General features: G+C 58.6%; 4 protein-coding genes and 1 long non-coding RNA gene across 5 annotated transcripts; 3 read left to right on the forward strand and 2 right to left on the reverse strand.

Annotated features, from left to right (window-relative positions):
- Window positions 1-1,033: 1,033 nt before the first annotated feature.
- LOC134738578 (uncharacterized) lies at window positions 1,034-3,662 on the reverse strand. Its single transcript, XR_010124389.1, has 3 exons — window positions 3,556-3,662; window positions 2,189-2,286; window positions 1,034-1,289 (listed from the first exon to the last, which is right to left on the reverse strand). It is a non-coding gene; the product is annotated as an uncharacterized LOC134738578 (long non-coding RNA).
- Window positions 3,663-4,254: 592 nt separating this feature from the next.
- On the forward strand, window positions 4,255-10,259 carry GREP1 (glycine rich extracellular protein 1). The gene is made up of 16 exons (XM_054454221.2): window positions 4,255-4,311; window positions 4,396-4,428; window positions 5,171-5,206; window positions 5,348-5,380; window positions 5,727-5,759; window positions 6,478-6,510; window positions 7,034-7,066; window positions 7,156-7,185; window positions 7,510-7,641; window positions 8,577-8,618; window positions 8,761-8,793; window positions 8,967-9,029; window positions 9,112-9,141; window positions 9,229-9,288; window positions 9,389-9,502; window positions 10,234-10,259. The coding sequence occupies exons 4-16, from the start codon at window positions 5,362-5,364 to the stop codon at window positions 10,257-10,259; spliced, it is 648 nt and encodes a 215-aa protein (XP_054310196.2). The 5' UTR covers window positions 4,255-4,311; window positions 4,396-4,428; window positions 5,171-5,206; window positions 5,348-5,361.
- Window positions 10,260-11,834: 1,575 nt separating this feature from the next.
- Window positions 11,835-15,879, forward strand: LOC134738599 (uncharacterized). The gene is made up of 3 exons (XM_063655125.1): window positions 11,835-11,877; window positions 12,799-13,597; window positions 14,935-15,879. Exons 1-2 carry the CDS (start codon window positions 11,835-11,837, stop codon window positions 13,575-13,577), a joined length of 822 nt encoding a protein of 273 aa, XP_063511195.1. The 3' UTR covers window positions 13,578-13,597; window positions 14,935-15,879.
- Window positions 15,880-17,851: 1,972 nt separating this feature from the next.
- CLDN9 (claudin 9) lies at window positions 17,852-23,143 on the forward strand. Its single transcript, XM_054454550.2, has one exon. It carries the CDS (start codon window positions 22,001-22,003, stop codon window positions 22,652-22,654), a length of 654 nt encoding a protein of 217 aa, XP_054310525.1. The 5' UTR covers window positions 17,852-22,000; the 3' UTR covers window positions 22,655-23,143.
- Window positions 23,144-23,350: 207 nt separating this feature from the next.
- CLDN6 (claudin 6) lies at window positions 23,351-26,853 on the reverse strand. Its single transcript, XM_054453603.2, has 2 exons — window positions 26,805-26,853; window positions 23,351-24,682 (listed from the first exon to the last, which is right to left on the reverse strand). The coding sequence occupies exon 2, from the start codon at window positions 24,659-24,661 to the stop codon at window positions 23,999-24,001; it is 663 nt and encodes a 220-aa protein (XP_054309578.1). The 5' UTR covers window positions 24,662-24,682; window positions 26,805-26,853; the 3' UTR covers window positions 23,351-23,998.
- Window positions 26,854-27,419: the final 566 nt, after the last annotated feature.

A 27,419-nucleotide genomic window follows, 5' to 3' on the forward strand; every position in this document is an offset into this window, starting at 1 on the left:
AGTGGGGAGCAGAAGTGGTTTGGGTGTTGGCACTCTTCCAGGGACAGGAACCCCACCAGGTGAGGGTGGCTGGGCAGGGGCCGCAGGGAGGTGCGGGCAGGAGGGTTTAGGGTCCCAACCCTCATTCTTAGGGGAGGAGCTCTTGGGGTCAATGTCAGCCTCTTTCTAGCTCTCCCCCGGCCTGGGGAAGAGGGAACCTCAGAAGCGGATGAAGGGAGGACCCTGCCCGCGTGCCACCCCCATGCCATGCTCACCATGTCCTGTTCCTCTCTGTCCCCCTCTCAGTCTGTGTTACCCTCCCCAGGCACTGGTCCCTCTGTGGCCTGCCAATGCCATTCCTGTGGGTGGGGACTCCTGTGGAGGCCTCTGAGCTGCTCCCTGGGCATGCGCCCTTAGTGAACTGTCAGGGCGTGGGGCACAGCGGCCCTGGGTGGTGTTTGGACCATGGACCCGCACTCCACATGGCCTAACTCCAGCCTCTGCCTCCCTCACCCCACAGGCCCAAAACCAGGTCAGGGAGGGTAGGGTGGAGCTGAGAGCCTGGGCTTGGGTCTGGGGGCTCCAGGGAGCTGCAGGCTCCTTTAACTGGTCTCTCTCTCTATTCCTGGCATGGGGCGGAGGGTGAAACCTCTGAAGACAGGTGTGCCTGCCCTTTCCTGTGTCCCTGTCCTCCACTCCCCACACACACACATCCAGCCCCACCTTTGCTTCCTCCTTCTACTCGGTCTCCCAAGATCTGGTGATGGGAATGGGATGGGAGCTGGGTCCTTCCCAGGAGCTGGAGCCCAGTCAGGTGAGGGCAGCTGGACCACACTGGGATTCTAGGAGACACAGGGAAGAACCAGGGGATGTCAGAGGTCCAGAAGGCAGAAAGTTTATTTCTGGGGCAGGACAGGGGATGGGTGGGGTCCGTGAGCCCCTGCTCTCCCCTCCCCCATCTTGACTGTTTCCCTGCATCTATGGCCTTGTCCCACCCTCACGCCCTCCCCAGACCCACCCCTCACACACTGCTTCTCCTCCCAGGACACAACAATGGAAACGGACCGGGAACCCAGCCAGGTCAGGGCCGAAGGGGCTGGGGTGGCTGGGGGAGAGGTCAGGGGCCCAGGGCCACACTCTGGGTCCCAACAGATGGGCTCTTGGGGGTTCATTCATTCACCCAATCTCCCCTGAGCACCCGTCCCAAGCCAGGCCTCTGCTGGCTACGGAGGACACCCAAGCTGGTCAGCGGTGGCCACGGTCTGGACTCCCAGGCCAAGAACCAAATCCAACTTCGACTGCAGTCAGGCCTGGGAGGGAATTCACACAAGACAGAAAGGGAGAGGGCAGGGGTCACGAGAGATAGAAAGGGAGAGGGCAGGGCTCCAGGCTGCAGCTCATTCCCACTGCACTACCATCCACACTCCTGTGTCTGCCCTCAAACAGGTCCTGCCGCTCAAAATGGCTTTGGACCAGGTAAAGAGGGTGGGGACGGAAGCGGGGAGCCTGGGGCTGAGATTCTGGGCACAGGCCCAGAGGAAAGGATCCCTCACCCTCTCATCTTCCCCCCAGGCTTTGGAGGGGGTGGAAAACCCCAGAAGCCAGGTGAGCCACACCCTGTCCCTGTCTCCCTGCCCATTTCCTATGCATCCGCCGCTGCTTCCCTAGAGTCCCTGATCTCCCCATTCTCTTTGGCTCTGTCTCCTGGGATTTGGGAATAGGAATGGGTGGGGAGTCGGGGCCTTCCTGGGAGCTGGAACCCAGGCAGGTGAGGCCCTGGAGTTCTGGGAGCATGGAGGTCTTGGGGGTTGGGGGTTACTGATGTGGGGGCCTGGTCCTGGTCCTGAGCAGAGAGGAAGGGATGGGTGGACTCACAGGAAGTCTTTCCCCTTCTCTTCCCAGGCCTGGGAGGGGAACTAAAGCCTCAGAGAGCAGGCGAGCCCCAACCTCTAGCCTCCCAACTTGGTCTCACACAACAAACCTCATTCAACAAACCAATCCAGGCCTGGAGCAGTGGCTAAGACCTGTAATCCCAACTGTTCGGGAGGCAGAGTTAGGTGGATAAATTGAGCCCAAGAGTTCAAGACCAGCCTGGGCAACATTCCCAAGCTGGTCTTGAACTCTTGGGCTCAAGCAATCCATCTACAAAAAAAAAAAAAAAAAAAAAAAAAAAAAAATACAAAACCTAGCCACTTGTGTTGGCACGTACCTGTAGTCCCAGCTACTCTGGAGGCTGAGAGGGGAGGATCACTTGAGCCCAGGAGGTCGAGGTAGTGGTGAGTGGAGATCTCGCCACTGTACTCCAGCCTGGGTGACAGAAGGAGATCCTGTTTAAAAAACAAACGGGCCGGGCACAGTGGCTCACGCCTGTAATCCCAGCACTTTGGGAGGCTGAGGCGGGTGGATCACAAGGTCAGGAGATCAAGACCATCCTGGCTAACACAGTGAAACGCCGTCTTTACTGAAAATACAAAAAAATTAGTCGGGCGTGGTAGTGGGCACCTGCAGTCCCAGCTACTCGGGAGGCTGAGGCAGGAGAATGGCGTGAATGCAGGAGGCAGAGCTTGCAGTGAGCCGAGATCGTGCCACTGCACTCCAGCCTGGGCGACAAAGCGAGACTCCGTCTCAAAAACAAACAAACAAACAACAAACAACCAAAGTAATCCGTGGACCACGCCTGTTCTGAGCCAACCAGGTGCTGGGGACAGGCCCTCCCCAACCAGGGCAACACTGGGGCACACAGTATGGGCTGAGGCTGCCCCAGAGCTGGGCTCTGGCCATTCTGGGTAGGAGGCAGTGGAGGCCAGGGAGGAGAGAGTGGCCCAACCCTCTGAGAAACTGAACCAAAAAGAGAGTTTTGAACAAAGAAGGTACAGGCTCCAGCAAGATCTCAGACCTGGCCGGGCGCGGTGGCTCATGCCTGTAATCCCAGCACTTCGGGAGGCCTAGGTGGGTGGATCACTTGAGGTCAGGAGTTCGAGACCAACCTGGCCAACATGGTGAAACTCCGTCTCTACTAAAAATACTAAAAATTAGCCAGGCGTGGTGGCAGGCACCTGTAATCCCAGCTACTCAGGAGCCTGAGGCAGGAGAATCGCTTGAACCCCGGAGGCGGAGGTTGCAGTGAGCCAAGATCACGCCATTGCTCTCCAGCCTGGGCAACAAGAGCGAGACTCCATCTCAAGAAAATAAAAAAAAGACCTCCGACCCAAGATGTGGCAGGAGCTGGAGCTTGACAGTTGGAGGCTGCTGAAGAAAGGAACCTGCCTTTCTGGCTGGTTGAAGTTGGGGGTAGGGACACCCCTGCCCGAGGTGGCTGGAGATGGCATCCAGGGCTCCGGAGGGCCTTAACCATTTCTCTCCTCCACAGGCCCCACCGCTCAAAATGACTATAGACCAGGTAGGGGCGGGGCTGGGGTTTGGGGAGGCCCAGAGCTGGGGCCCCAGGTTCCTCACCTGCTCCCTGTCTCTCCATCAGGCTATGGGGGGGCCATGAAACCCCAGAAGCCAGGTGAGCCCTGCCCCAGCCTGTCCCTCTGCCTCCCCAAACCCTGAGCTCCCTCCCCTCATTCATACCCCGCCTTGATCTATTCCCCCAGAATTCCAGTACAGGATTGGGCTGGGAGCCCAGCCAGGTGAAGGGGGTAGAGTCTGGGGTTCCGGGGTCTGCATCTGGGCGGCCTCTTCCTCCCAGGGGCGGGATTGGTGAACGATGGAGAGGGGTGACGGGGCGTCTCCAAGATCCTTGGCTTCTGGCTTGGCCCTGAAGGGGAACCATAGGCGCTGTGTCCCCAGCTTAGCTCAGCCCTCCCACCCCGACAAGCCCCCCACCTCAGAATGGCCCCGGAGCAGGTCCTGAGGGGATGAGAGGAGCTGGGGTCCAGATGCTGGGGTTCTGGGGTGGATCTGAGTTGGGGGCTCCTGGGTACCTCATCTGCTCCCCATTTTCCCAAAGGCTTTAGAGGGGACATGAAGGCACAGGGGCCAGGTGAGCCTGACTCTCCCCGGGCTTCTGTCTCCCCAACTTCAGAGCCCCCTTCCCCCTCTCATCCCCACCTCCATCCGTCCCCCAGGATTAGGGAATAAGAATGGGCTGGGTGCTCAGCCAGGTGAGAGAGATGGGGTCTGGGGGTCTACCCCTGGGGTGTTCTCTCCCTGCCTCCCTTCCCAGTCTCATGGGGGGCTGAGCTGGTGAATAACTGAAGGGCTGCTGGGAGGAAGCCTCCAGGATTCCCTCACCTCCACCTCAACCAAACCCCAAATCCCCACCCTACCCTCCTCTCCCCATAGTCTTGACAGCCCAGAACGGATTTGGATTTGGATTTGGAGCAGGTAGGAGCAGCGGTGGGGAGGGGCTGGGGGAGAACGTGGGTGGGGCCCCTCAGTCATTCACCAGCCCCCCTATATCTCCTCCAGGCCTTGGAGGGAATGTGAAGCCTCTGAAGCCAGGTGAGCCCCGCCCGGGTCTGCCTCTCTATGCACGAACCCCTGAAGCCATAAGCACTCTGCTCATGCTCCCTCCCTCTCCAGGATATGGGAAGAGGTTGAGAGCAGGGGCCTTCCCTGGTGCTGGAACCCAGCCAGGTGAGGACACCTGGGATAGGAGCCCAGGCTTTTTTTTTTTTTTTTTGAGATGGAGTCTCGGTCTGTCGCCCAGGCTGGAGTGCAGTGGCGCGATCTCGGTTCACTGCAACCTCCGCCTCCTGGGTTCAAACCATTCTCCTGCCTCCAAACCATTCTCCTGCCTCAGCCTCCGGAGTAGCTGGGATTACAGACACCCACTACCACACCTGGCTAATTTTTGTATTTTTAGTAGAGACAGGATTTCACCATGATGGTCAGGCTGGTCTCGAACTCCTGACCTCAGATGATCCACCCGCCTTGGCCTCCCAAAGTGCTAGGATGACAGGTGTGACCCACCGTGCCGGGCTGAGCCCAGGCTTCTTAGAGAGAAGGGGGAAGGCAGAGAGCAGGCCAGGGGGCCAGGAGGGCAGAGTGTGGGTCTGAATCCTGGGGAATTAAGTGCCACTGGCTGGCCGGGTGTGGCTCCGCCTCTGTGTCTTTCTGTAGGCCTGGGAGGGGGAGCCAGGTGGAGGAGGGCCCTGGCCCCCCGCCGTGTCTCTAGGGCTGCCTCCTCCTGACGCCCCCTCCGAATGCCGCTGTCTCACACCCACCCTGTCCCTCCCCCTAGAATATGGTCTTGGAAATGGACCGGGAGTCCAGCCAGGTGAGGGCAGCTGGGCCTGGCTCCCGAGGGGTTGGGAGGTGGGGTGGGAAGAGAGAAGCTGGGGCCACAGGGATGGAGAGCTGGGGTCTGGGGATCAGCAGCACTGGCTGGAGTTGATGTCAGCCTCTCTGCCTCTCCCAGGCCTAGGAGCAGGGATGAAGCCTCAGATGCCAGGTGAGGGGACTGCCTGTGTCTGTGGCCCCACCTCCCCTGATCCTGGTGTTCTAGCTGGGTCTGCGTGAGACTCCCAGGGGAGGGGTGACCCCTGCCTCGTGAGTGAGGGGAGGTCTGTAGGAGCACTGAGGACCGAGGGGAGAGGAGGTGGGGGAGAGACTGAGAGCCCCTTTACTGGCCCCTGCCTCCCTGTCCCCCAATGGGTCAGCCTTACCACGTTCCCTTTTTTGCCCCACAGGCCTGGGAGCTCCAAACGGCTATGGACCAGGTAGGGGCGGGGCTGGGGTTCCAGGAGGTCCAGAGCGGAGGCCTTGGGTCCCTCACTTGCTCCCTTTCTCTCCACCAGGCTATTTGGGGGTTGTGAAGGCCCAGAAGCCAGGTGAGCCCTGCCCGGCCTGTCCCTCTGCCTCCCCCAAACCCTGAGCTCCCTCCCTCATTCATACCCCACCTCAGCTCCGTCGGGATTCAGGAGGGGGCTGGGAGCCCAGCCAGTGAGGGGGTGTCAGGCTGCTGTCCCTGTCTCCCTCCCTGGCCTCCAGGGCAGGTGGGCACCAAAATGAGGGAGGAGAGGTGGCTCCAGGATCCCTGGTTTCTGACTTGACTCTGAAAGGGGATCCAAAGGCCCTTCGCCCTCTCCTTAGCTAGAATCCCAAACCCCCTGCTCACCCCTCCCTCCCCACAGGCCCCTCAGCCCAGAATGGCTACAGAGCAGGTACTGGGGGGCTGGAGTTGCTGGGAGTGCAGAAAGGAGGAAAGAGGTGGGGGCCTGGCTCTCCCCTGACCCTGTTCTGAGGGTTTTCTTGGGGGCTCCTGCAGCCTTAGACGGGGTAGAGTCTGGAGAGGAGGCGGCACAAGGTGGAGGGAGGTGCTGGGAGCTCCAGTTCCTAAATTGGGAGGAAAGGGGGGCCAGGCTCCAGCCCCCTTCTGTACCCCAACCTCTCCCTGTGCCGCCCCCACAGACCCTGCAGTTCCCACTGGTCATGGACCAGGTAAGGGAGGTTGGCATGGACACCGGGTGGGGGACAGTTGCCGGGTCTGGAAGAGGCCCCTCAGCGAGGAGTGGGCCATGGGTCCCTCACCTGCTCGCATCTCTCCAGGTGCTGGGGAGGGCATGAAACCTCAGAAGCCAGGTGAACCCTTCCCACTCCTCCTCACTCTCCCTACCTGCAGAAACTGCCTACCCCTCCACCCTTTTCCCCTCCCAAGCTGTACCCTGTCTCCCCAGGGTGCAAGAATGGGCTGGAGCTGGAGCCTTCCTGTGGGAAGGAGCCCAGCCAGGTGAGGGAGGTGGGTGGGACCTGGAGCAGACGGGAAGGAGGACAGGCTCCAAGGGACAGAGTTGGGTCTCAGTGGGGGAAAGGGTGGGGTGGGGTGGGCCTGTCCATTATTCTCCATGGGTCTCTGGGCTGGGAGGGAGCCAGAAACCTCCAAAGCTGAGTTCCTCTCTGTCCCTCTTCCTGCCTTCTCCAAGGTCCCCCACACCAACCCCGCCCTCATGCCCTGCTCTCCCTCCTAGGATACACACCAGGGACCTGGCTGGGGCTCCTGCCAGGTGAAAAGGCGGGGCTAGGGGGATCAGCAGGGGAGAGAGGGGTTCACTACACCCCTCGGGTGGGCTCATGTCTGAACTGGCCTCTTTCTGTCTCTTCCTAGGCCTGCGAGGGACCTTGAAGCCTCAGAAGTCAGGCGAGTGGGGGACCCCTGGCTCTGCCCCACACCTCCTTCTAGCCCCCGCCCCCAGTGTTGCCACACTCATCTCTGCTTTCCCTCTCCAGGATATGGCCATGAAAATGGGCCCTGGCCAGGTGAGGCCACTGGGACCAGGGGTGGGGGCCCAGGAGGAAGGGAGAGGGAGGCTGCTGGAAGACGGAGGGGCCTCCATCAGGAGCCCCATCCCTGCCAGATCCCTACGTCCCTCTATCCCCTGCCTGGATCCCCAGGCCCCCCCAGCAGAGTGTGGCCCAAGGGAGCTGGGCTTTTTCCAGCCTGGCTAATGTCCGCCTTAGGTGCTGGGTCTGCCCTAGAAGCCACTACAGGCCGGTGGCTTGGCCAGGCCAAGGCCTCCTGGGTGGCGTCGGCGAGGACTGGCCTGGAGCATAGCCCCACCCCTCCCTTCCTTCCCATCGTAGGTCCCTGCAATGCGAGGGTCGCTCCGATGCTCCTCCCCAGGCTTCCCACTCCCAGGGTCCCTTCGGACAAAGAGGGTGGCTGGGGCCTGAAATCCCAGCCCCCTTCCGCAGTGCAGAATGGCAAGTTACCAGGTCAGTGTGGAGTGGGGGTGCCTGGGGGGCACTGGGAAGCACTTGGCCCTACGAGGGTCAGGGCCTGGCTGCCATGTCCCACTCTGTCCTCGGATGCCAAGGCTCAGAGAGGGCAGTGACTTGTCACACAGTGATCTGCTGAGGAGAAGCCTGAACTCTGGCCCTGGGACCCCATGTGGTCCCCAGTATGGGAGTCCTTTCCATCCCTGCCCCATGGCATCTGCAGTCTCTCAAGCCCTGGGCTGGGCTCACTCCTGCCCCAACTTTCCTCCTAGCACCAATGCCTGCCATCCAGTGGGGACTGAAACCTCAGAAAGCAGGTGTGAGTCTGTCTGCCCCCAGGCCCTACATCCCAGAGGGACAAACTCTCAGCTAGGTCTATCCTCTCTGTCCCCACCCCAGATCAGGGTCACCCCTCCATCACCCTTTTTCCCTAGGCTGCCTCAGCTATTCAGGCACCCTAAGGCCAGGAAGTCCCTCCCCGAGTCTACCCTCTTCTACTCTCTTGCTCTTTTTTTTTTTTTTTTTTTTTTTTTTTGAGACAGTCTCGCTCTGTCACCCAGGCTGGAGTGCAGTGGTGCAATGTTGACTCACTGCAGAATAAGCCTCCCAAATAGTTGGCATTACAGGCCTGCACCACCATACCTAGCTAATCTTTGTATTTTTGTAGAGATGGGGTTTTGTCACATTGGACAGTCTGGTCTCGAACTCCTGGCTTCAAGTGATCAGCCCACCTCAGCCTCCCAAAGTGCTGGGATTACAGGCGTGAGCCACTGCGCCCAGTCTCTTGCTGCTCTCTAAGTTTCTTCTGGTTCCATTCCCTGTGGACAGGAAAAGTCTCTGCTTCCCCTTCAGAGTCCCTAAGGTCGATCTTTGGCCCCCAAGGAGTCAGGGGAGGCCTGGGTCCTCCACACTGACTTCCTTTCTCCTCACAGGGCACCAGCCTCCAAATGGCTATGGACCAGGAGCAGAACCAGGTGAGGAGGCCCTTCCTGGAGTTCCTCCCCTCCCTTCCCCTCCTCTTCCCTCCTCTTCCTTCTGCCATCCCAGGAAGAGGGGAGGCCAGGACTGTGGCTCTCGCTGACCCCCATCTCTGAGTCGCAGTTTTCTCTCCCCCAGGTTTTAATGGTGGCCTCGAGCCACAGCAAATTGGTGAGTCCTCCTGGGCCCCCCACCCATGTAGGGCAGAAGCTGGCCTCTCCCTCATGCCTGAGTCAGTCTGTCTGTCCGCATCCCCCTGTCTATGAGCTGGTCACCTGGCCATCCTGATGCCGTCCCTGTTCCACTAGCCTGTCCCTAGCTCCTCTCCAATCTCTGTCCTGCAGGTTTAGGTTATGGGAATGGTGTCCTGGGAGCCAGGGTCTTCCCCGAGGCCCACCCACAGCCAGGTGCCTGGGGAGCAGGGGTGGGGGTGGGAGAGTTGGGTTCAGGGCCCCAGCCCGGCCTCTGATACCCTCTTTCCTTCTCCAGGGTTCCATGGGGCCAATAGTTTTAGGAATGGTGAGTCAGACCCAGGGGACAAAGTGCAGTGGAGTGGGGGAGACAACAGCCCGGGGGCTAGGCGGGAATGACCAGAGTCTCTTGCAGGGGATGGGGTGGAAGCTCTGGTGTACCCCAAAGCAGCAGCTCCAGCCCCTGAAGGAAATGGTAAGAAATGAGCCTTCAGGGAGCAGAGCCAAGCCCAACAGGGGCCGGGGGTCCCAGCTCCTGTGGGCTAGGGTACCCCTGCCAGCTCTCCTCTCCACAGGGCAGGCCGGGGTGCTGTGGAACTCTCGCTGGCCCACCCTCCAGGCCTGGGGGGCCAGCTTGAAGCCTGGATATCAGGCTGGAGTTGAATATGCTGAGGCCAGGAGCCAGCCAGGTAACGGGATGCCTGGATGAGTGTGTTGGGGCCATTAGAGGTGGCTTCAGGGAACTGGGCCCTGGGCCCAGGTCTACCCACAGCCCCACAGAGATGGAAGGTATAGCCCTCTTGGCGGAGGGGATGGAGTGAGTGGGAATAGACCAGGAGGGCATAGGCAGGAAGGAGCAGGAAGGAACGGGGCTGGAGAAGAGGCCAGCAGAGCCCGGGACCCTGAGAGCCAGTCCAGACACTGGACCAAGAAGGGGAGGTGATGGAGCTGGGAACAAGGGCCATCACGGACTCAGTTCTCCACACTCTGTCCCTCTCCCCAGGGTCCTCTGAGAAGCTGAGGCAGAGCTGAGCCCTGGGCCCTCCGGGGAGGGGGGGTCTCCCAGAGCCTGGGTTGAAGCTGGGGTGGATGGAAGCTCTCTGGTAACCTGAGTGCCCCTGGTCTGTCTGTCTGTGCCATAGGGGGCCCCGACGTGGAGAGGAAGCAATGGCCAGCTTGGAATTGGCTACAGAGGTGAGAGGGAGGCGCAATGGCCGAGCCGCCTGCCCAAAGGCACCCCGTGGTCACCCCTCCAGCCGCACTGGGGGACACCCAGCCCTTGGGAAGGATAGCAGGTTCTGCCACCTGTAGGTGGCTGCTGAGTGACTGACCCTAGAAGCTCAGGTCCCTGGGAGGGGAGGAGGGGGCAAGGCCTCACCAGGGCCCCGCCCCTCCCTAGCCCAGCTCTACGTCTTCCCAGGCCGCTGCCCTCTGGGGAAATGCTGAGCACTGCAGTGCCTCTGCGAGTCCTGAGGGCCTCTGCCTCACACCCTCACCTGCCCAGCAAGGAAGACAGACCCTCCAGCCTGGCCTCTGGTGCGGCCTGGCCGGGGGTCTCCTCCATGCTAGAACCACAAACATGCTTCCCTGCTTGCCCCGGCGTGGCATGCAAGGGGTTTGCTGACCAAGGTGGGAATGTCATGGGCCTGCAGCCACCACCCAGCACCTCATTCATTCATTCGACAAACATCAATGAGGCCATGTGCCAGGGACCATGTTCCCAACAGGAGAAACCATGAGAAGAAAACAGACTCGATCAACGCCTGCCCTCAGGGAGGGCATCACTTGGTCACCGCCTAGTGGGGGAACCACATCTAAGTTAGGGGACTTGTGCATGGAAAATAACACTTCATTCTTTGTGTTTTCATTTATAACTGATTTATTAAAGTTGTTAGATAAAAATCTCATTTTCCTTAAGCCTTTATAGTGGCCTTCCAGATATTGTATTGACTAATAATTTGGATGTAAAACTTACTTTCACATTCTTTGATGAATGATCAATTAGTTTATAAATTTCACAGCTCGGCCAGGCATGGTGGGTCATGCCTGTAATCCCAGTATTTTGGGAGGCCAAGGCAGGCGGATTGCTTGAGCCTACAATTTCAAGACCAGCCTGGGCAATATAGTGAGACCCCCATCTCTATAAAAAATAACTAAGTAAATAAAAACAAATATGAATTTCACAGCTTGACTTTTCCCTAAATACTTTGCATGCCTTAAATGCCTGATTAACGAAATACCCTTAGACATCTCAAAAAACAATTAGAAACATAATCGACTTGACTCTCTTGATTCTCTCTTTTTTTTTTTTTTTTTGAGATGGAGTCTCGCTCCGTCGCCCAGGCTGGAGTGCAGTGGCGCAATCTCGGCTCACTGCAAGCTCCGCCTCCCGGGTTCATGCCATTCTCCTGCCTCAGCCTCCCAAGTAGCTGGGACTACAGGCGCCTGCCTAGCTAATTTTTTGTATTTTTAGTAGAGTCGGGGTTTCACCGTGTTAGCCAGGATGGTCTCGATCTCCTCCTGACCTCGTGATCCGCCCGCCTCGGCCTCCCAAAGTGCTGTGATTACAGGCGTGAGCCACCGCGCCCGGCGACTCCCATCTCCACAAATAAAAAAATTAGCCTGGCAGGGTGGCGCATGCCTGTAGTCTCAGTTACTTGGGAGGCTGAGGTGAGAGGATTACTTGAGCCAAGGAGGTCGAGGCTGCAGTGAGCCATGATGGCACTACTGCACTCCAGCCTGGGCGAAAGAGCAAGATCCTGTCTCAAAAAAAAAAAAAAAAAGTTTCTATATTCCGATTTTGAATAGATTGACCATTTTATCCTTTTTGTTCTGAGCTACCAGATTCTCACCCATCTGTCATTTACAATTGTTCTTAGGAACTTTAACACAAACGCTAAGTATATGATCACCAAACTTTGCTTTTGAATTGTGATATCGTTTTATCTTTCTTATAAAATAACTGAATGGAAATCTGTGCACCTTGACCCATACACACAGGATCCTCATACCTGAGTTGCAATGGGTAAACAGCAACGAGAGGACAATCTCACAATCCACATCGGTGGCGTCGGGGGGCGGGCGCGGTGGGTCATGCCGGGAATCCCAGCACTTTGGAAGACTGAGGCCGGCGGATCGCTTGAGCCCAGGAGTTCGAGACCAGCCTGGGCAACATGGTGAGGCTCCATCTCTATACAAAATATAATAATTAGGCCGGGCGCGGTGGCTCACGGCTGTAATCCCAGCACTTTGGGACGCCGAGGCGGGTGCATCATGAGGTCATGAGCTCGAGACCAGCCTGGCCAACATGGCGAAACCCCGTCTCTACTAAAAACACAAAAATTAGCTGGGCGTGGTGGCGGGCGCCCGCAATCCCATCTACTCAGGAGGCTGAGGCAGGAGACTCGTTTGAATCCAGGAGGCGGAGGTTGCAGCTGAGACTGCGCCAATGCACTCCAGCCTGGGGGATAAAACGAGACTCCGTCTAAAAAAATTTTTTTTTAATTTAAAAAGTATAATAATTAGCCGGGTGTGGTGGCGTGCACCTGTAGTCCCAGCTACTTGGGGAGGCTGAGGCGGGAGAACTGCTTTAGTCCGGCAGGTCGAGGCTTCACTGAGCCAAGACCGCGCCACTGCAATGTAGCCTGGGCGCCAGAGTGAGGCTCAGTCCCCAAAAAAGCCACCTAAAAAACAAAAAAAACACAAATTGGTGAGGCGGGGCGCCTCGGTGTCGCAGCGAATCCGCAGATCCTCAGGCCAGGTGGGGGCGCCCACCGCGCGTGTGCAGCGCCTGATATCCAGGCTAGCTGAGGGCGGGGAGCAGCTGCGGCACCTGGGACACAGCGATTGGCTGTGACCAGGAGAGGGCGGGAAGAAGAACTTGGCGGAGCGCGCTGATATCTCTGATTGGCTGCCAAGGGTAGCCCTTGACAGCTGCCGGGAGGGACCCGTAGGCGGCGAGCGCACTGGCCCCTGATTGGTTGAGTGCGGCGGCGGGCACCTGCGATTGGCTGGGCCAGTCGGAGCGCGGCGCGTGGCCACCTCCCGAGGTACGAGGTCACGGCGGGCGGCGCGCTCTGGGGCCCTGGGGTGGAGGCCGCAACTGGGGTGGCGGCCGCAGCCAAGCTGGCGGCGCGGCTGCCCCGCTCCAGCTCGAACCCGCGGCTCGCCCGCGCCCGCGCCCACTCGCGACTGGGCCGGGCCCGCTCGACGCTGCCGCCCACCCCGCTGCCCCCGCCGTCCCTGCCGCACCCGCCGTTGCCCGGCCTGCCGCCCGGCCTGAGCTCCGGGCCGCCGCCGCCGCCGCCGCCCTCCGTTCTCGCCCTGGCCGAGCTGCCGCCGCTGCCCGCGCTCCCGCTGCGGCCCGAGCCGCTGGCGCCCTGGGGCGCCGGCGCGCATCTGGCACTGCCCGAACTGCCGCCCGAAGCCTGCTCACCCGCGCCCCCCGCCGCCGCGCTCGCACTGCAGGACCTGCCGCGCCTGCCTGCGCCAGCGCCGCCGCCCGCGCACCTGCCGCTGCCTCCGCTGCCCGAGGCCGCCGTAGCCGCATGCCCCGGGCCCGTGGGCGCGTGCGGCCGCCCGCCCCTGGTCTCCGAGCCGCCCCCGCAGCCGCTGCCGCCGCTGCCCGCGCGACCCACTCCCTTCAGCCTACTGGCGCCCCCCGAGACCCGCGACCCATGGCCGCTGCCCGCCTTTTCCCCGCCCCCGCCGCCGCCGCCGCCGCCGCCGCCCCCGCCGCATTTCTTCCTGTCGCCGCCCTGCTGACCCGGCCCCTCCCGCGGCGGGTGAGTAGCCAGCCCCGGACAGGGCCAGTGCCCCTAGTCACCTTACCCGGGCATGGATTCAGAGGACGGGGGTTAGAGCCCAGTTTGGGGAAGAGAGAAGGGGAATCGGAAGCAGCCCAGGTTTGGTAGAGAAAGGAGCGAGTCTGAAAATAGACTCGTCTAAAGATTCGGGTCTTCCATTTTCCCCTGATGCCCTCCAGCAGGCCTCTTGCTAGGTTATTTGAGAATGTAACCTATCCCCTGGGCTGATAACCTGGCTAGTGATCAGGGCAGCGGGCGGGGCCCACAGCACATGTCCAAGGAAATGGGGATCAAGGGTATGAAAACAAAAGTTTAAAGTACTGGGCCGGACGCGGTGGCTCACGCCTATAATCCCAGCACTTTGGGAGGCTGAGGCTGGCGGATCACCTGAGGTCAGGAGTTTGAGACCAGCCTGACCAACATGGAGAAACCCCGTCTCTACTAAAAATACAAAATTAGCCGGGCGTGGTGGCACATGCCTGTAATCCCAGCTACTCGGGAGGCTGAGGCAGGAGAATCGCTTGAACCTGGGAGGCGGAGGTTGTGGTGAGCGGAGATCGTGCCATTGCACTCCAGCCTGGGCAATAAGAGCTAAACTCCGTCTAAAAAACAAACAAACAAAAAAAGTTTAAAGTGCTTTAACTGTATCCAAATGTTTCATTTCTCTTATAAATAAAGGGTCTGGATGCCATGGCTAAGGCCATCCTCAGTGTATGGCTCTTGAAAATTCTGATCCTGCCTCAAAAGTCTTTTTTTTTGAGACGGAGTTTCGTTTTTGTTGCCCAGGCTAGAGTGCAATGGCATAATCTTGGTTCACCGCAGCCTCCGCCTCCTGGGTTCAAACGATTCTCCTGCCTCAGCCTCCCGAGTAGTTGAGTTTACAGGCATGCGCCACCACGCCCAGCTAATTTTGTATTTTTAGTAGAGACGGGGTTTCTCCATGTTGGTCAGGCTGGTCTCAAACTCCAGACCTCAGGTGATCTGCCCGTCTCGGCCTCCCAAAGTGCTGGGATTACAAGCATAAGCCACTGCGCCTGGCCTTTCAAAAGTCTTCAGAAGTCAAATTTTCAACTGAAACAGATCCAGGGGTCGGGCTGGCTGTGTGCACCAGGGAAGCAGCGGTGTGGATCGATACTGGACCCAAGGGTCACATGCAAGGGCTGTGAAGTCATCCCCACGGGACAGGAGAGCGTTCCCCACCCCCACCCGCGCTGGGCCCTGAGAGGAAGCTCCTGTTCTCTCCAGCTTTACCTGCACCCCACCCGCCAGTTTCTGTGCAGGCTCTACAACTTAATAAAGTTCTCTTTGTTCCCTAGGTGGCCTGACCTCAGGTAATCAGGCGAAAATTCTATCTCAGTGGGCTTTTCTCCAGCAGCCCAGGACTGGTATCAGAAAGCCAACCTTGACCCTGGGGGACCTGGGAGAGCCTGGGACCCACCACCAAGAAGGGCAGTGTACTAGTTCTTTGTGACTGCAGTAACAATTTTATTTTTAAATTTTTTTTATTTTTAGTAGAGACGCGGTTTCACCGTGTTAGCCAGGATGATCTTGATCTCCTGACCTCGTGATCCTCCCGCCTCAGCCTCCCAAAGTGCTGGGATTACAGGGGTGAGCCACCGCGCCTGGCCTGAACCGCAGTAACAAATTTATACACACTGTGTGGCTTCAAACAACACAAATGTATTCTTTACAGTTCTGGAGGCCAAAAGTCAAAAATAAAGGTGTGGGCAGGACCTTGTTCCCTGCGCAGGTGCCAGGGGAGGATCCCTCCTGCCTCTTCCAGCTCCTGGTGGCTCCAGGCCCTCCGTGGCTTATGGCTGCATCACAGGAGTTCCTGCCTCCATCTTCACGTGGCCTTCTCCCCATGTCTGTCTCCAGTCTCCCTGTTTTTATGTTGTAAGAGGTTGGATTGTCGTTGAATGTAGGACCCGCCTGAAATCTAGGATAATCTCATTTTGATATCCTTAGTTTAATTACATGTGCAAAGGCCCTTTTATCAAGTGAGGTCACATTCACAGATTCCAGGGCTTAGAGGGTGGAGGTATCATTTTGTGTGCCCCCATCCGGACATGCAGTGTCCTCTCCCCTTTGGGGCTGACCTACCTTCCTAGCTGTCTTCCCAGAACGTAATGTGTCTTAAATCCGTCTTGCTGACCTGGAGCCCGGGGTGCCCTTGGGCAGGAGCTGATGGCACTAGTACCTTGATAAAGTTCTTACTGGCACCGGAAGAGAATAAAGTGACTCTCCTTCCCCTTCTCTGACTTATGGCCAGGTGCCCATTCCCACTGGCTTGCTGCTCCCCAGTTCCCTGCACTTTATATTGTTGAGGCCTCCTCTCTCAGCTAAGAAACAGGAAGTACACAAATGTGTGTTCTTAAAGACAGCATTAGCCGTGGGGCCCCCACCCTCAAAGGGTGGGAGCGATAACTGCTGCTGGTTGAAACTGACAATTACTACTGATAATAAAGTTAATCGTTACCCAGTCAGTGGAGTCTGCCCAGGTTTACAAGTGAAACCTCCGTTATGCTTTTGACAAAATATGCTTGCCTTGAGTCAATGCCTACCTCGATCCCCAAGGCGCCAGTCCAGGGATGTGCCAGGGTTGAAGCAGAGCTGTCTCCTCTCTGCTTTACAGCCAGGAGGCACCTGAGGTTTGGGCAGCTGTGACTTGCCCAGGGAGCCCTGGGGTGGGGCTCACACGAGGTTCTGGGAGTCCAGCCCGCTGCCCCCTGCAAGTGGGGAGCAAAGGGCACTTCCCTTGCCAGGGACATGGCAATGAGAGTGAGCCAGCAGGTGGAGGGGGCCTCTTCCGTAATCAGATCCAGATGCAGTTTTCTGCAGAGGTTTCCCTGTACTGGGAGCCTCAAAGAATTTGGGACAAGGAGGAATGGGATGATGCTTGGGAGGCCCAGAAGAAGGAGAGGCCCTGCCCCGCTGCCCTGTCGGGAAAGAAGTTCAGGAGGCTCTTTTAGTCCACCCAGGGGGCTAGCTCCAAAATCAGGGTCTGGGTTGGTGTCAGGTGTGTCCTGCTTCCCGCTGTGCACTTGGTCAGGTTCGCTCAGCTCCCTGAGCTTGTTCCTGTCTGTGAAGGTGGGCAGCAAGCCCATGAGGGTGACGGCTGCACCACCGAAATTTAGCTGCACTTTTTGGTTTGGGAGCTAGGGGACCGGCTTCTTTACCTGTAAGATCTGGGTCTTGGCTCCTCTGGGCACAGTGGGTGACTCTGCCCTTGGGGTTCTTAGTGTGCAGCCCCCACACCCACCCCCGCACTGTTCCTGGCACATGGTAGCTCCTGGTAACTTCCTTTCCTTTGTCGTCAGGCCACACTTCCCCCTCTAAGAGGCGCGGGTTAACCCACTTCGACCCTATCTAAGCTGATCTCTGGTTTCTTCTGCCCACCTGAGCCTCCCTGCCCCTCTTTCCTCCTAGACGGAACAAAAACGAGGTCCATTTTGTCACTCCAGGAAGGGACTGGTGGAGGGCCGGCTTCCTTTCCTCCCAGAGTAGTACGGTGGGGAAGGTTCCCCTCCCCCACCTCTTTTCCCAGACGTGGCGGATGGGGGAGGGGACTTTGCTGGACGTGTTAAAGTGCCATTGAGATGGTAACCACACCAAGGGGCCCCCACTTTTCCATATCAATGGCATTCCAGTCCCTGATTAGGCCCCAACCTTAACCCTTCCGTTCCCAAGATCCAACTGAATCCAGGTGCACGGGGGGCCTGGGAGAGGGTCTGGGACCTCCCAGCCTAGGTCTAGTGAGAGCTGAGGACAACAGGCTAATTGCTGCCCGTGTGTCCTGGGAATCCTCCCACCGTGGGCAGCTCCCCAGCCACCCTCTTCCAGCCTCTCCTAGGCTCCGAGATGTTTCCCCACTTTTACTCTCCCCAAGAGGCTTGGGGAGATACTTTGTTTTGGAGACTTGGGGTGGGAGGAGGCTGCAGCCACACAGGGCCACTGTGAAGGCAAGTCCAGTGGGTTGGTCACTGAGGTGGGTGTGTGCGCATCTGCTGAGCAGATGCCACCCACGCTGCTGGCTAGTCCCTGGAGTGTGGGCTTGCTTTCCTTCTTGCTCCGGTATGGAGATGTTGGGCCAAAGAGGAATTGGGGTCTTAAAAACCTGGGGTCGGCTGGACACGGTGGCTCACACCTCTAATCCCAGCAGTTTGGGAGGCCGAGGCAGGCAGATCACGAGGTCGGGAGTTCAAGACCAGCCTGGCCAATATGGTGAAACTCCGTCTCTAATAAAAACACAAAAATTAGCCAAGTGTGTTGGCGCATGCCTGTAGTTCCAGCTACTCGGGAGGCTGAGGCAGGAGAATCACTTGAATCCAGCAGGCAGAGGTTGCAGTGAGCCGAGATCACGTCACTGCACTCCAGCCTGGGCAACAGAGTGAGATTCCGTCTCAAAAAAACAAAACAAAACACAAACCTGGGGTGCGGTGGCGCTTGCCTGTAATCCCAGCACTTTGGGAGGCTGAGGCAGGCGGATCACCTGAGATCAGGAGTTCGAGACCAGCCAGACCAACATGGTGAAACCCCGTCTCTACTAAACACAAAAAAAGAAAAAAATTAGCCGGGTGTGGTGGCGCATGCCTGTAATCTCGGCTACTTGAAAGGCTGAGGCAGGAGAACAGCTTGAACCCAGGAGGCAGAGGTTGCTGTGAGCCCAGATTGTGCCATTGCACTCCAGCCCGGGCAACAAGCGCAAAACTCCGTCTCAAAAAACAAACAAAAAAAACCCCTGGGGTCCTTTTATGCCCTTTCTGGGCACGACGCTCACCGGATGTGTGCAGCCCGCCACTGGGCTACAACGTAGGGGTTTAGAGCTGACTGTGGAACCGGTGAGTCACCGAGGCAGGGCCCGACGGCAAGTGGACCAGCCGTCTGGGTTTCCCTGGAGGACCCAATATTAAAACTGGGAATGTCCCTCAAAAAAGTGGGATGAGCCGATCACCTTAGGCCCTAGGACGAGGAGGACTTGTTCCGGCCCAGGGAAGAGAATAGCCCCTGGGTTGGGGGGACTTCCAGAGAGCCAGGCTTGCTGCTGCCTCCTGACAGCTGCCCAAACCTGTGCGGCTGGATTCCTGGAGGCCCCTGGAAGGCTGTAAGGGAGCCCACTGACCGGCTTGCCTCCGTCTGCAATCTCTGCTCTCCCCACCCCCACCCTGTGAAATCTGAGCCCCAGGGGCTGGGTGAGCTGGACAAACCCGCCACAAGATTCCCTGAGTCCATCAATGGCCATTTTCCAGCCCCTGTATCACCCATCTTCCAGACTCTGTGGGGCCACCAGGTCAGCCCCCCTCGTACTGGAGGAGCCCCCCTCAGTGGAGAAGTCTAGAGGGTGGTGAAGAGGAGGCTTCTGTTTACCTTACAGACCAGCTGATTGGCACTGGCCTGTCTCTGTGTTTGCAGGGGAGGATCTTAAGCTGTTTTGGGTCAAGGCCCCTTTGCAAATCTGAAGCAAAGTATGTATCTCTCTTCCAAAAGTATCATTTTTTTTTTAAGAGACAGGGTCTCACCTAGGATGGAGTGCGGTGGCATAATCATAGCTCACTGCAGCCTCCAACTCCTGGGCTCAAGAGATCCTCCTACCTCAGCCTACCGAGTAGCTGGGACTACAGACAGGAACCACCTAACTCAACTAATTTTTGTATATATATATATATATATATTATTTTTAGAAATGGGGTCTCACTATGGTTGCCCAGGCTGGTCTCAAGCTCCTGGCCTTAAGCAGTCCTCCCACCTTGGCCTCTTACGCGCTGGGATTACAGGCGTGAGCCTCAGTGCCCGGACCCAAAAGATGCCAAAACCCTTTCGCTGAAGTGATGCTCATACCCCTAGGTTTGAACCCTGACCGCTCCTTGAGGTTAGAGCCCTTTATACACAATGTCCCACCGACTAGGTGAGGGGCACTGAGCAGGGGTGTGCCTGGCCACTGGCTCCCCAAAGGCAGTGCGGTGAAGTGGTGCAGCCACCAGATGTGTGTGGTGGTCACCTCCATCCCTGCCCACACTGACCAGTGGGCTCCAGCACACCCCAGCCCTCCCAGCACCAGGCAGGTGAGAGGCAGTCCCAGGTGAGGGCCCACTCTGAGGATCCTCTGTACCTCCCTGGAAAGTGTATGGAGAGAATCTTCCTCACATCCCTTTTCCTTTTTTTTTTTTTTGAGATGGAGTCTCCCACTGTCACCCAGGCTGGAGTGCAGTGGTGCGATCTCGGCTCACTGCAACCTCTACCTCCGGTTCAAGCGATTCTTCTGCCTCAGGCTCCCAAGTAGCTGGGATTACAGGTGCCTGCCACCACGCCTAGCTAATTTTTTTTTTTTTTTTTTGAGACGAGTCTCGCTCTGTCGCCAGGCTGTAGTGGAGTGGTACGATCTTGGCTCACTGCAACCTCTACCTCCCGGTTTCAAGTGATTCTGTTGCCTCAGCCTCCAGAGTGGCGAGTGGCTGGGACTACAGGCTTGTGCCACCATGCCCAGCTAATTTTTATATTTTTAGTAGAGACGGGGTTTCACCATGTTGGCCAGGATGGTCTCGATCTCTTAACCTTCTGATTTACCTACCTCAGCCTCCCAAAGTGCTGGGATATCTAATTTTTTGTATTTTTAGTAGAGACGGGGTTTCACCATGTTGGCCAGGCTGGTCTCGAATTCCTGACTTCGTGATTTGCCCACCTTGGCCTCCCAAAGTGTTGGGATTACAGGCGTGAGCCACTGCACCTGGCCGTCACACTCCTTTTTCAGACAACAATCCTCAGAGGTTCTTAGCACCCAGGCAGGGGCTTGAGGGAGTTCATGAACCCTCCCTCACAAATGAGGGGCACATGTTTGTGGGTGCATGTTCTGTGAGTCCCAGGGGGTTTCTCAAGTGGGTCTTTGACCAAAGGAGGTTAAGGACCTCGACCTTCCATGATCTGTCCCAGGTAGGGGTCAGGATTTGAGCTTTGGTCAGTGGGACTCCCAGGCTGTCCCCATGAGTGGAATCACAGGCTCTGAGGGGGGTTTTCTGGAGGTAAGGCTTTCCTGCAAACTGGAAGGCAGGTCTTGGGGACACTTGAGTCCCTGGACTTAACCCCCGTGCCCACCTCTGGGGTGTTTTGGCCCGGGAGGCCTGACTGGCTACTCACTCACCCACCCATGGAACATAACCGGGTCCTGGGCTGTGCCCCACCCTGGATTCCAGCCCCAGCCCCTCCTGCCTCCATCCCCCTTCCTGAGTGGCCCCCAACCTCCACAACAGGCCCCTCATCCTCTGGCCTCTGGAGATCTTAGGCAGCTCAGCTCAGCCTCGGTTTCAGCAGCAGGGGTGGCAAGAGTGCACCTGAGCTGAGGTTGAAGTGGGGGGTAGTTTTCTAGGCCGTTGCCAGGGTGATGCCACCTGAGCTGGGCGCCAGGCACCTGTCGTCTGGGGAACAGTGCGGGCGGGGCCCTTCCCCCGGGAGCTAGCGGGGCCACTGGGCTGAGACGGGGGATGGATCAGATTCCAGAGAGTCCCAGGCGGGCGGGAGTGTGCGATACTCAGGGAGCTGGGGCATGTTTGCATCACGAAACTGGGCCGGGGGAGAGCAGAGGCGGCTGGGGAGGGGCTGCGGGAGGAGGAGGCTCAGGAAGGCAAGCCGACACCCCCTGTGTGCGTTTCTGTCCTGAGCCTGTTACTTTTTTGACCCCCGATCCCTCTCTTCTTCCTCAGCTTGTCCTCCGTCTTCCCCTCCTTCACCCTTGGTTCCCACAAGCACAGATGCTATGGACGCTCTTCCTCCCCTGTCCCCACTCAGCCGCGGAGTCCCCCGCTGGCTCCCAGCCCCTCATCCATCCGCTGCCCACGAACCCCCAGCCCCGCACCCTCCCCGTGGCTCAGGTCTCCCCTATCCCGGCCTCCCTGCACTTCACTCTGCTCCTCCCCTACCTGGGCCTTAAAACCCCGCCTGCAGCCGAGAGCCCGCAGAGTCCCCAGGTGGCACTGTCAGAGTCGCTCAGTGGGAACCTGCACCAGCCGGCAGGAGACGCAGATGTCCTCAGCCTGGCAGTGCGTCCGGAGGGCCCGTGCGAGCTCAGCCCAGGTGTAACAGCGGGGTGGTAAGAGCAGCAGCACCCTCAGGGCATCCGATGGGCGGAGGCCCCTCGAGGTGACACCCACCACTCAGCCGAGTGGGACTAGGAGTCTGCTTTGTGCTCCACGAGGACCAGAAACACCTGCAAGAGGCACGGAGAGGAGGCGCCTTTCAAGAGGTTCACGGAACTGAGGACTGGCCTGGCTTGGGGACACCAACAAGCCTTCCCCCTCCTGCTGGACACAGAGACACCCACCCAGCACACCAGACACACCCTCTGAGTCACCTAGGCCGCCTGCGGCTGAGAAGACCTAACCGAGGGGCCTGATGGCTTCGACCGGCTTAGAACTGCTGGGCATGACCCTGGCTGTGCTGGGCTGGCTGGGGACCTTGGTGTCCTGCGCCCTGCCCCTGTGGAAGGTGACCGCCTTCATCGGCAACAGCATCGTGGTGGCCCAGGTGGTGTGGGAGGGCCTGTGGATGTCCTGCGTGGTGCAGAGCACCGGCCAGATGCAGTGCAAGGTGTACGACTCACTGCTGGCGCTGCCGCAGGACCTGCAGGCCGCACGTGCCCTCTGTATCATCGCCCTCCTGCTGGCCCTGCTTGGCCTCCTGGTGGCCATCACAGGTGCCCAATGTACCACGTGTGTGGAGGACGAAGGTGCCAAGGCCCGTATCGTGCTCACCGCGGGGGTCATCCTCCTCCTCGCTGGCATCCTGGTGCTCATCCCTGTGTGCTGGACGGCGCATGCCATCATCCAGGACTTCTACAACCCCCTGGTGGCTGAGGCCCTCAAGCGGGAGCTGGGGGCCTCCCTCTACCTGGGCTGGGCAGCGGCCGCACTGCTTATGCTGGGCGGGGGGCTCCTCTTCTGCACGTGCCCCCCGCCCCAGGTTGAGCGGCCCCGCGGACCTAGGCTGGGCTACTCCATCCCCTCCCGCTCGGGCACGTCTGGACTGGACAAGAGGGACTACGTGTGAGGTGGAGGCTTCCCCTGGGAGCCCGCTGCTCCCCACTGCTCCGCCCCTTCAACCTTGGCCTGGTGACCAGATGCCCTGCTCCATCACAACCTCCTTCCCCAGGAAAACCCACTTTCCAAAAGCCCAAGCTACACCTGGCTGCAGGGCTGGGTCAGCTGGCCTGGCTGAGCTCTTCTCAGCGGGGTCCCTTTTGATGTTCTCCCCCAAGTTGGGCAGCCCAGAGGTGTTGGGAACCCTGGCCTGCCTCCGTCTCCCCAGTAATTGTTTTCTTCCGTTGCCCAGGACACTGGCTGGCCTTCCTTCTCTTCTGAGCCTTCCCCTGCCCCAGGAATTCTGGCCTCACCAAAACAGCAGCAGCTCATTGGCTCCAAAACCAAGGAGCAGACCATGCCCTCCCAACCCTGGAGTTGTCAGGGAGGGCCTGCCCATCACCTCCCTCTCCCCAACATCCCCACCCTCCAGTTGGAAATAAAGAGCATTTGTAACTGGGCTCCCTCTAATCTGTGCGCCGCCGCTGGGGCTGGGCAGGGACAGCCAGACGGCCTCCCTTGGTGGCTGTCAGGCCAAGGTCTGGCTCCAGGTTCTGCCTGGTGGGTATGCTCACTCAAGCCACGGGCAGAGGGGATCCTGACTCACTTATGCCCACCTCTTCCCCTAGCCAGGGTGGGCACTCAGTGACCCCCTGCAACACCAAACGCACTAACAAAACATGCTTTATTTGGTAAAAATGTGAGTGTAAAGGGGGTGAGGCGGGGCGGGCAGGGCAGAAGGGTGCAGTGTTGGAGGTGGGGGCGGGGGTCTACATAGCTGGGACCTGGCTCTGGGGGGTGGACGTCCCATCAGGATGGAGGAGCCAGAGGTCAGAAGTTCCGGAGGTGGGCAGTCCTTTGTTAACAGATCACTTGCTTTTCCAGGGGTGAAGAGAGGAGCTCCAGAGGCCTGAGTAGGATGGGGGGGCAGCTGTCCAGTGACATCTAGGGAAGCCCAGCCCCCAGCAGCAGCAGGAACTCTTGGGGACAGTCTGTCTTGTTGCAAAGGCCAGCACAGCAAGCAGCCTCCACATTCGTTCCACAGCTCGACTGGCTTCTAAGATGGGCATGTCAAGATCCAGAATCTCAAACCATCCCCTCTTTGGCTCCATCATCCAAGGGTGAGAAACAGCAGAGCCTAAATGGGAGTCTGAGTCATCATCTTGGTTCAGTTTTCAAATGAATTTTAAATATCCTCAGTCAAAAGAAAAATAGCAGGAGGCAGAAACAAAAGGTACGAACACATCCCAAAGCTGTTGGGCACTGCCACTTCTGGATGGCTCTAGCGCCAGTGGAGCCCCCATTCCCCTCCATGTCAGACGTAATTCTTGGTGGGGTACTCAGAGGGCCCCCGAGAGATGGCAGGGGCAGATGTTGAGTAGCGGGCCATGTAATGGCTGGGGCCCCGGGACCCCCCCAAGGGGCAAGTGCAGCACAGCAGCCCCCCACCCAGCAACAAAAGGCCTGAGGCCGCCCAGCCCAAGTAGAGGGAGGCCCCCAGCTCCCGCTTTTGGGCCTCAGCCACCAGGGGGTTATAGAAGTCCCGGATGATGGCATGCGCCGTCCAGCACACAGGGATTAGCGTCAGGACCCCTGAGATGACAAAGACAATCCCAGAGGTGAGCACCAGGCGGGCCTTGGAATCCTTCTCCTCCACACAGGTGGTACACTTGGCCCCAGCAAGGTAGACCAGCAAGCCAAACAGGGCCACAAGGAGGGCGATGACACAGAGGGCACGTGCAGCCTGCAGGTCCTGCGGCAGCGCCAGCAGTGAGTCGTACACCTTGCACTGCATCTGGCCGGTGCTCTGCACCACGCAGGACATCCACAGGCCCTCCCACACCATCTGGGCCACCACGATGCTGTTGCCGATGAAAGCGGTCACCTTCCACATGGGCAGGGCGCAGGAGACCAGGCCATTTACCCAGCCCAGCAGTGTCAGGACGACTCCCAGGATCTGCATTCCGGCAGAGGCCATGGCAAGGTTGAAGGAGCTGCACTGTGTTAGGGACAGAAGCACAAGGTGAGGCCTGGCGGGCCCAGACCTCAGGCCACATGTGGACAGGACACTAGGGGCATGCACCCTGGAAAGTGGTTATCACATCCTGGAACTCAGTCAAGACATGCTCCCTGAGCCTCACGTCTCGTGGGCAAAATGAACACTTAATACTTTAGCATTTATTATTCTTTCTAGTTATGTGACAGGCACTGGCTCATGACAGTGAATGTGCAAGCAGCCCTGCCCTGGCTATTCTGAGTGCAAATGAAAGATAACAGGATGAAACCTGTGCAATGACAGTGCAAGGCCAGAGCCAGTGATCAGGCTGCAAGGCAGCAAAAAGCAGGATGAGAAGACGGTGCGATTTCCAAGCAGTTTCCGTGTAGAATGGTTCAGTTCTAGCCTTGAGTTTAAGGCTCAAAACTTGTCCATTTCTTTTTTTTGTTTGTTTGAGACGAGGAGTCTCGCTCTGTGGCCCAGGCTAGAGTGCAGTGGTGCCATCTCGGCTCACTGCAACCTCTGCCTCCCAGGTTCAAGAGATTCTCCTGCCTTAGCCTCCCAAGTAGCTGGGATTACAGGTGCACACCACCACGCCCGGCTAATTTTTTTTTTTTTCGAGATGGAGTCTCGCTCTGTCGCCCAGCCTGGAGTGCAGTGAGGGGATCTCGGCTCACTGCAAGCTCTGCCTCCCGGGTTCACACCATGCTCCTGCCTCAGCCTCCCGAGTAGCTGGGACTACAGGCGCTCACCACCACGACCGGCTAATTTTTTCGTATTTTTAGTAGAGATGGAGTTTCACTGTGTTAGCCAGGATGGTCTCAATCTCCTGACTTCGTGATCCTCCCGCCTCGGCCTCCCAAAGTGCTGGGATTACAGGCATGAGCCACCGCACCTGGCCTTAATTTTTGTATTTTTAGTAGAGACAAGGTTTCATCAAGTTGGCCAGGCTGGTCTCGAACTCCTGACCTCAGGTGATCTGCCCGCCTCGGCCTCCCAAAGTGCTGGGATTACAGGTGTGAGCCACTGTGCCCAACCAAAACTTGTTAATTTCAACACTAAGATTGGAGATCCTAAGCTTCCTCCCACCACCCAATGTCCCTCACAACTTTGGTTCCACACCCCAGGCTGGCAGACACCAGGACCAGGAGAGATGAAGAAAAGCATCATTAATCCCCCACCTAAAAGCAGTTCCTTCCCCAAAGCCACTGGATAACTCCCTGGTCCCACCCTTCTGACCTCCCCTAGGGGCTGGAGAGCATAGCCTCAAGGCTGAGGGCCTTTTCCTGTGAATTCTAGACCAAAATGCCGTGCTAGACTCCCCTCGACACCAGTTCTCCCACCACCACCTGGCCTGCACCTGTGTCCCCTCAGTGTTGGAGGTTGCGGAGGGGATCACTTCTGTCTAGGGCCGGGCTGTGGCCTCCCACTGCCCAGAGTTCTTTCATTGTACGGCTTGGACCTAAACTTATCCCGGCCGGCAATAGACGGAGGGCAGGCTCTACTCATTAGCCAGGGGCCCCAGGCCTGGGCGGAGCAGGCCACCTTGGGGAGACTGGCTGGGGCAGGGTGCCCCAGCGCCCCGGTCTGGCCCTTAGGCCTCTGGCTGAGTTAGGGGCCACGCTGGTCTAGGCACCCAGGCCTCTCCCCTCTGAGTGTGCCCCTGCCCCTTTCTTTTTCATGCACTGCATGAAAAAGACTGTTCGAGGGTGCCCCGGCCCACCCGACTCTGTCCGAGGGCGCCCCGGCCCACCCGACCACCCCAGCCTGGCAGCCGCGCGCCCAGGAGGGGTTCTATAGCTGCAGTGGCCGCAAGGTCTGCTCCCCCAGGTGAGGGGGAGGGGGGAGGGGCGCCCCGCCCCGAGAGGCAAGGCAGGTGGGGGAGGGGCGCCCGGGGTTTCGGAGTCTTTGTCCCTGGGGAGGGGGGAGGGGCGTTTAACCCTTGGGAGCCCCGAAGGAGCCTATCACCTCGGAGGCTTGGGCGCAGACCGCCCGACCCCCTCAGGGACTCGCCCATCCAGGTGGCCGCAGCCCGAGTTCGCACGCACCCCTACCCACGCCGCCACCACCCTGCACCCGGCCCCAAAAGGCGTCTCTCCAACACGCACACTTGCCCCGGACTCACCTGCGAAGGAGATAAGGGAAATTCCTAGGCCGAGTGTCGGGACAGGGGCGGGGGCGGGGGGTCTTAAAGAAGCGGTGACGTCACTGGACCACCGCCCCGGAGGAGGGGCAGAGACCCTGTCCCCGACGGCAGCGGGCGTGCGAATCCCAGGCTCGTCAGAGGGGGGCGCTGGAGGCTGGGGTCGCTGCGCCCGTCTCGGGCTGGAGGACGTTCAGACTAACCCTGGATGAGGGCGCCAGGCTTAGGGGAGAACAGAGCTTGAGACTCCGCATCACCACTTAAGCAGCGCGGTGATATGGGGAACTCACCTAACCTTCCCGAGCCTTCGTTTCCTACTCTGCAAAATGGAGATAACAAGTCTGCATTTTATTATGTAACTACGTCCTAAGGTACAAATTAAAGGGCATACTATTGGTATTATTTTAGAGAAATATTTTCACTGTGTCACCCAGACTGGAGTGCAGTGGTGCGATCGCGGCTCACTGCAGTCTCGACCTTCCGGGCTCAAGCGATCCTCCCGCCTCAGCCTCCTGAGTAGCTGGGACTACAGACGGCACACGCCACCGTGCCCAGCTAATATATGTTTTGTTTTGTATAGACAAGGTCTTGTTATAT

The sequence above is a fragment of the Pongo pygmaeus genome, chromosome 18, assembly GCF_028885625.2.
Source record: "Pongo pygmaeus isolate AG05252 chromosome 18, NHGRI_mPonPyg2-v2.0_pri, whole genome shotgun sequence".
Taxonomy (NCBI): domain Eukaryota; kingdom Metazoa; phylum Chordata; class Mammalia; order Primates; family Hominidae; genus Pongo; species Pongo pygmaeus.

What these genes read in the sequence shown, in the direction of transcription:
- GREP1 (XM_054454221.2), top strand. An exon ending in TGTGAAGGCCCAGAAGCCAG is followed by an intron (nt 5,760 to 6,477) that starts GTGAGCCCTGCC and finishes GCATCTCTCCAG; the next exon opens with GTGCTGGGGAGGGCATGAAA. An exon ending in GCAGAATGGCAAGTTACCAG is followed by an intron (nt 7,642 to 8,576) that starts GTCAGTGTGGAG and finishes TTCTCCTCACAG; the next exon opens with GGCACCAGCCTCCAAATGGC.
- LOC134738599 (XM_063655125.1), top strand. Translation starts at nt 11,835, where the DNA reads ATGGGTAAACAGCAACGAGAGGACAATCTCACAATCCACATCG. An exon ending in CAATCTCACAATCCACATCG is followed by an intron (nt 11,878 to 12,798) that starts GTGGCGTCGGGG and finishes TGATTGGTTGAG; the next exon opens with TGCGGCGGCGGGCACCTGCG.
- CLDN9 (XM_054454550.2), top strand. Translation starts at nt 22,001, where the DNA reads ATGGCTTCGACCGGCTTAGAACTGCTGGGCATGACCCTGGCTGTGCTG.
- CLDN6 (XM_054453603.2), bottom strand. Translation starts at nt 24,661, where the DNA reads ATGGCCTCTGCCGGAATGCAGATCCTGGGAGTCGTCCTGACACTGCTG.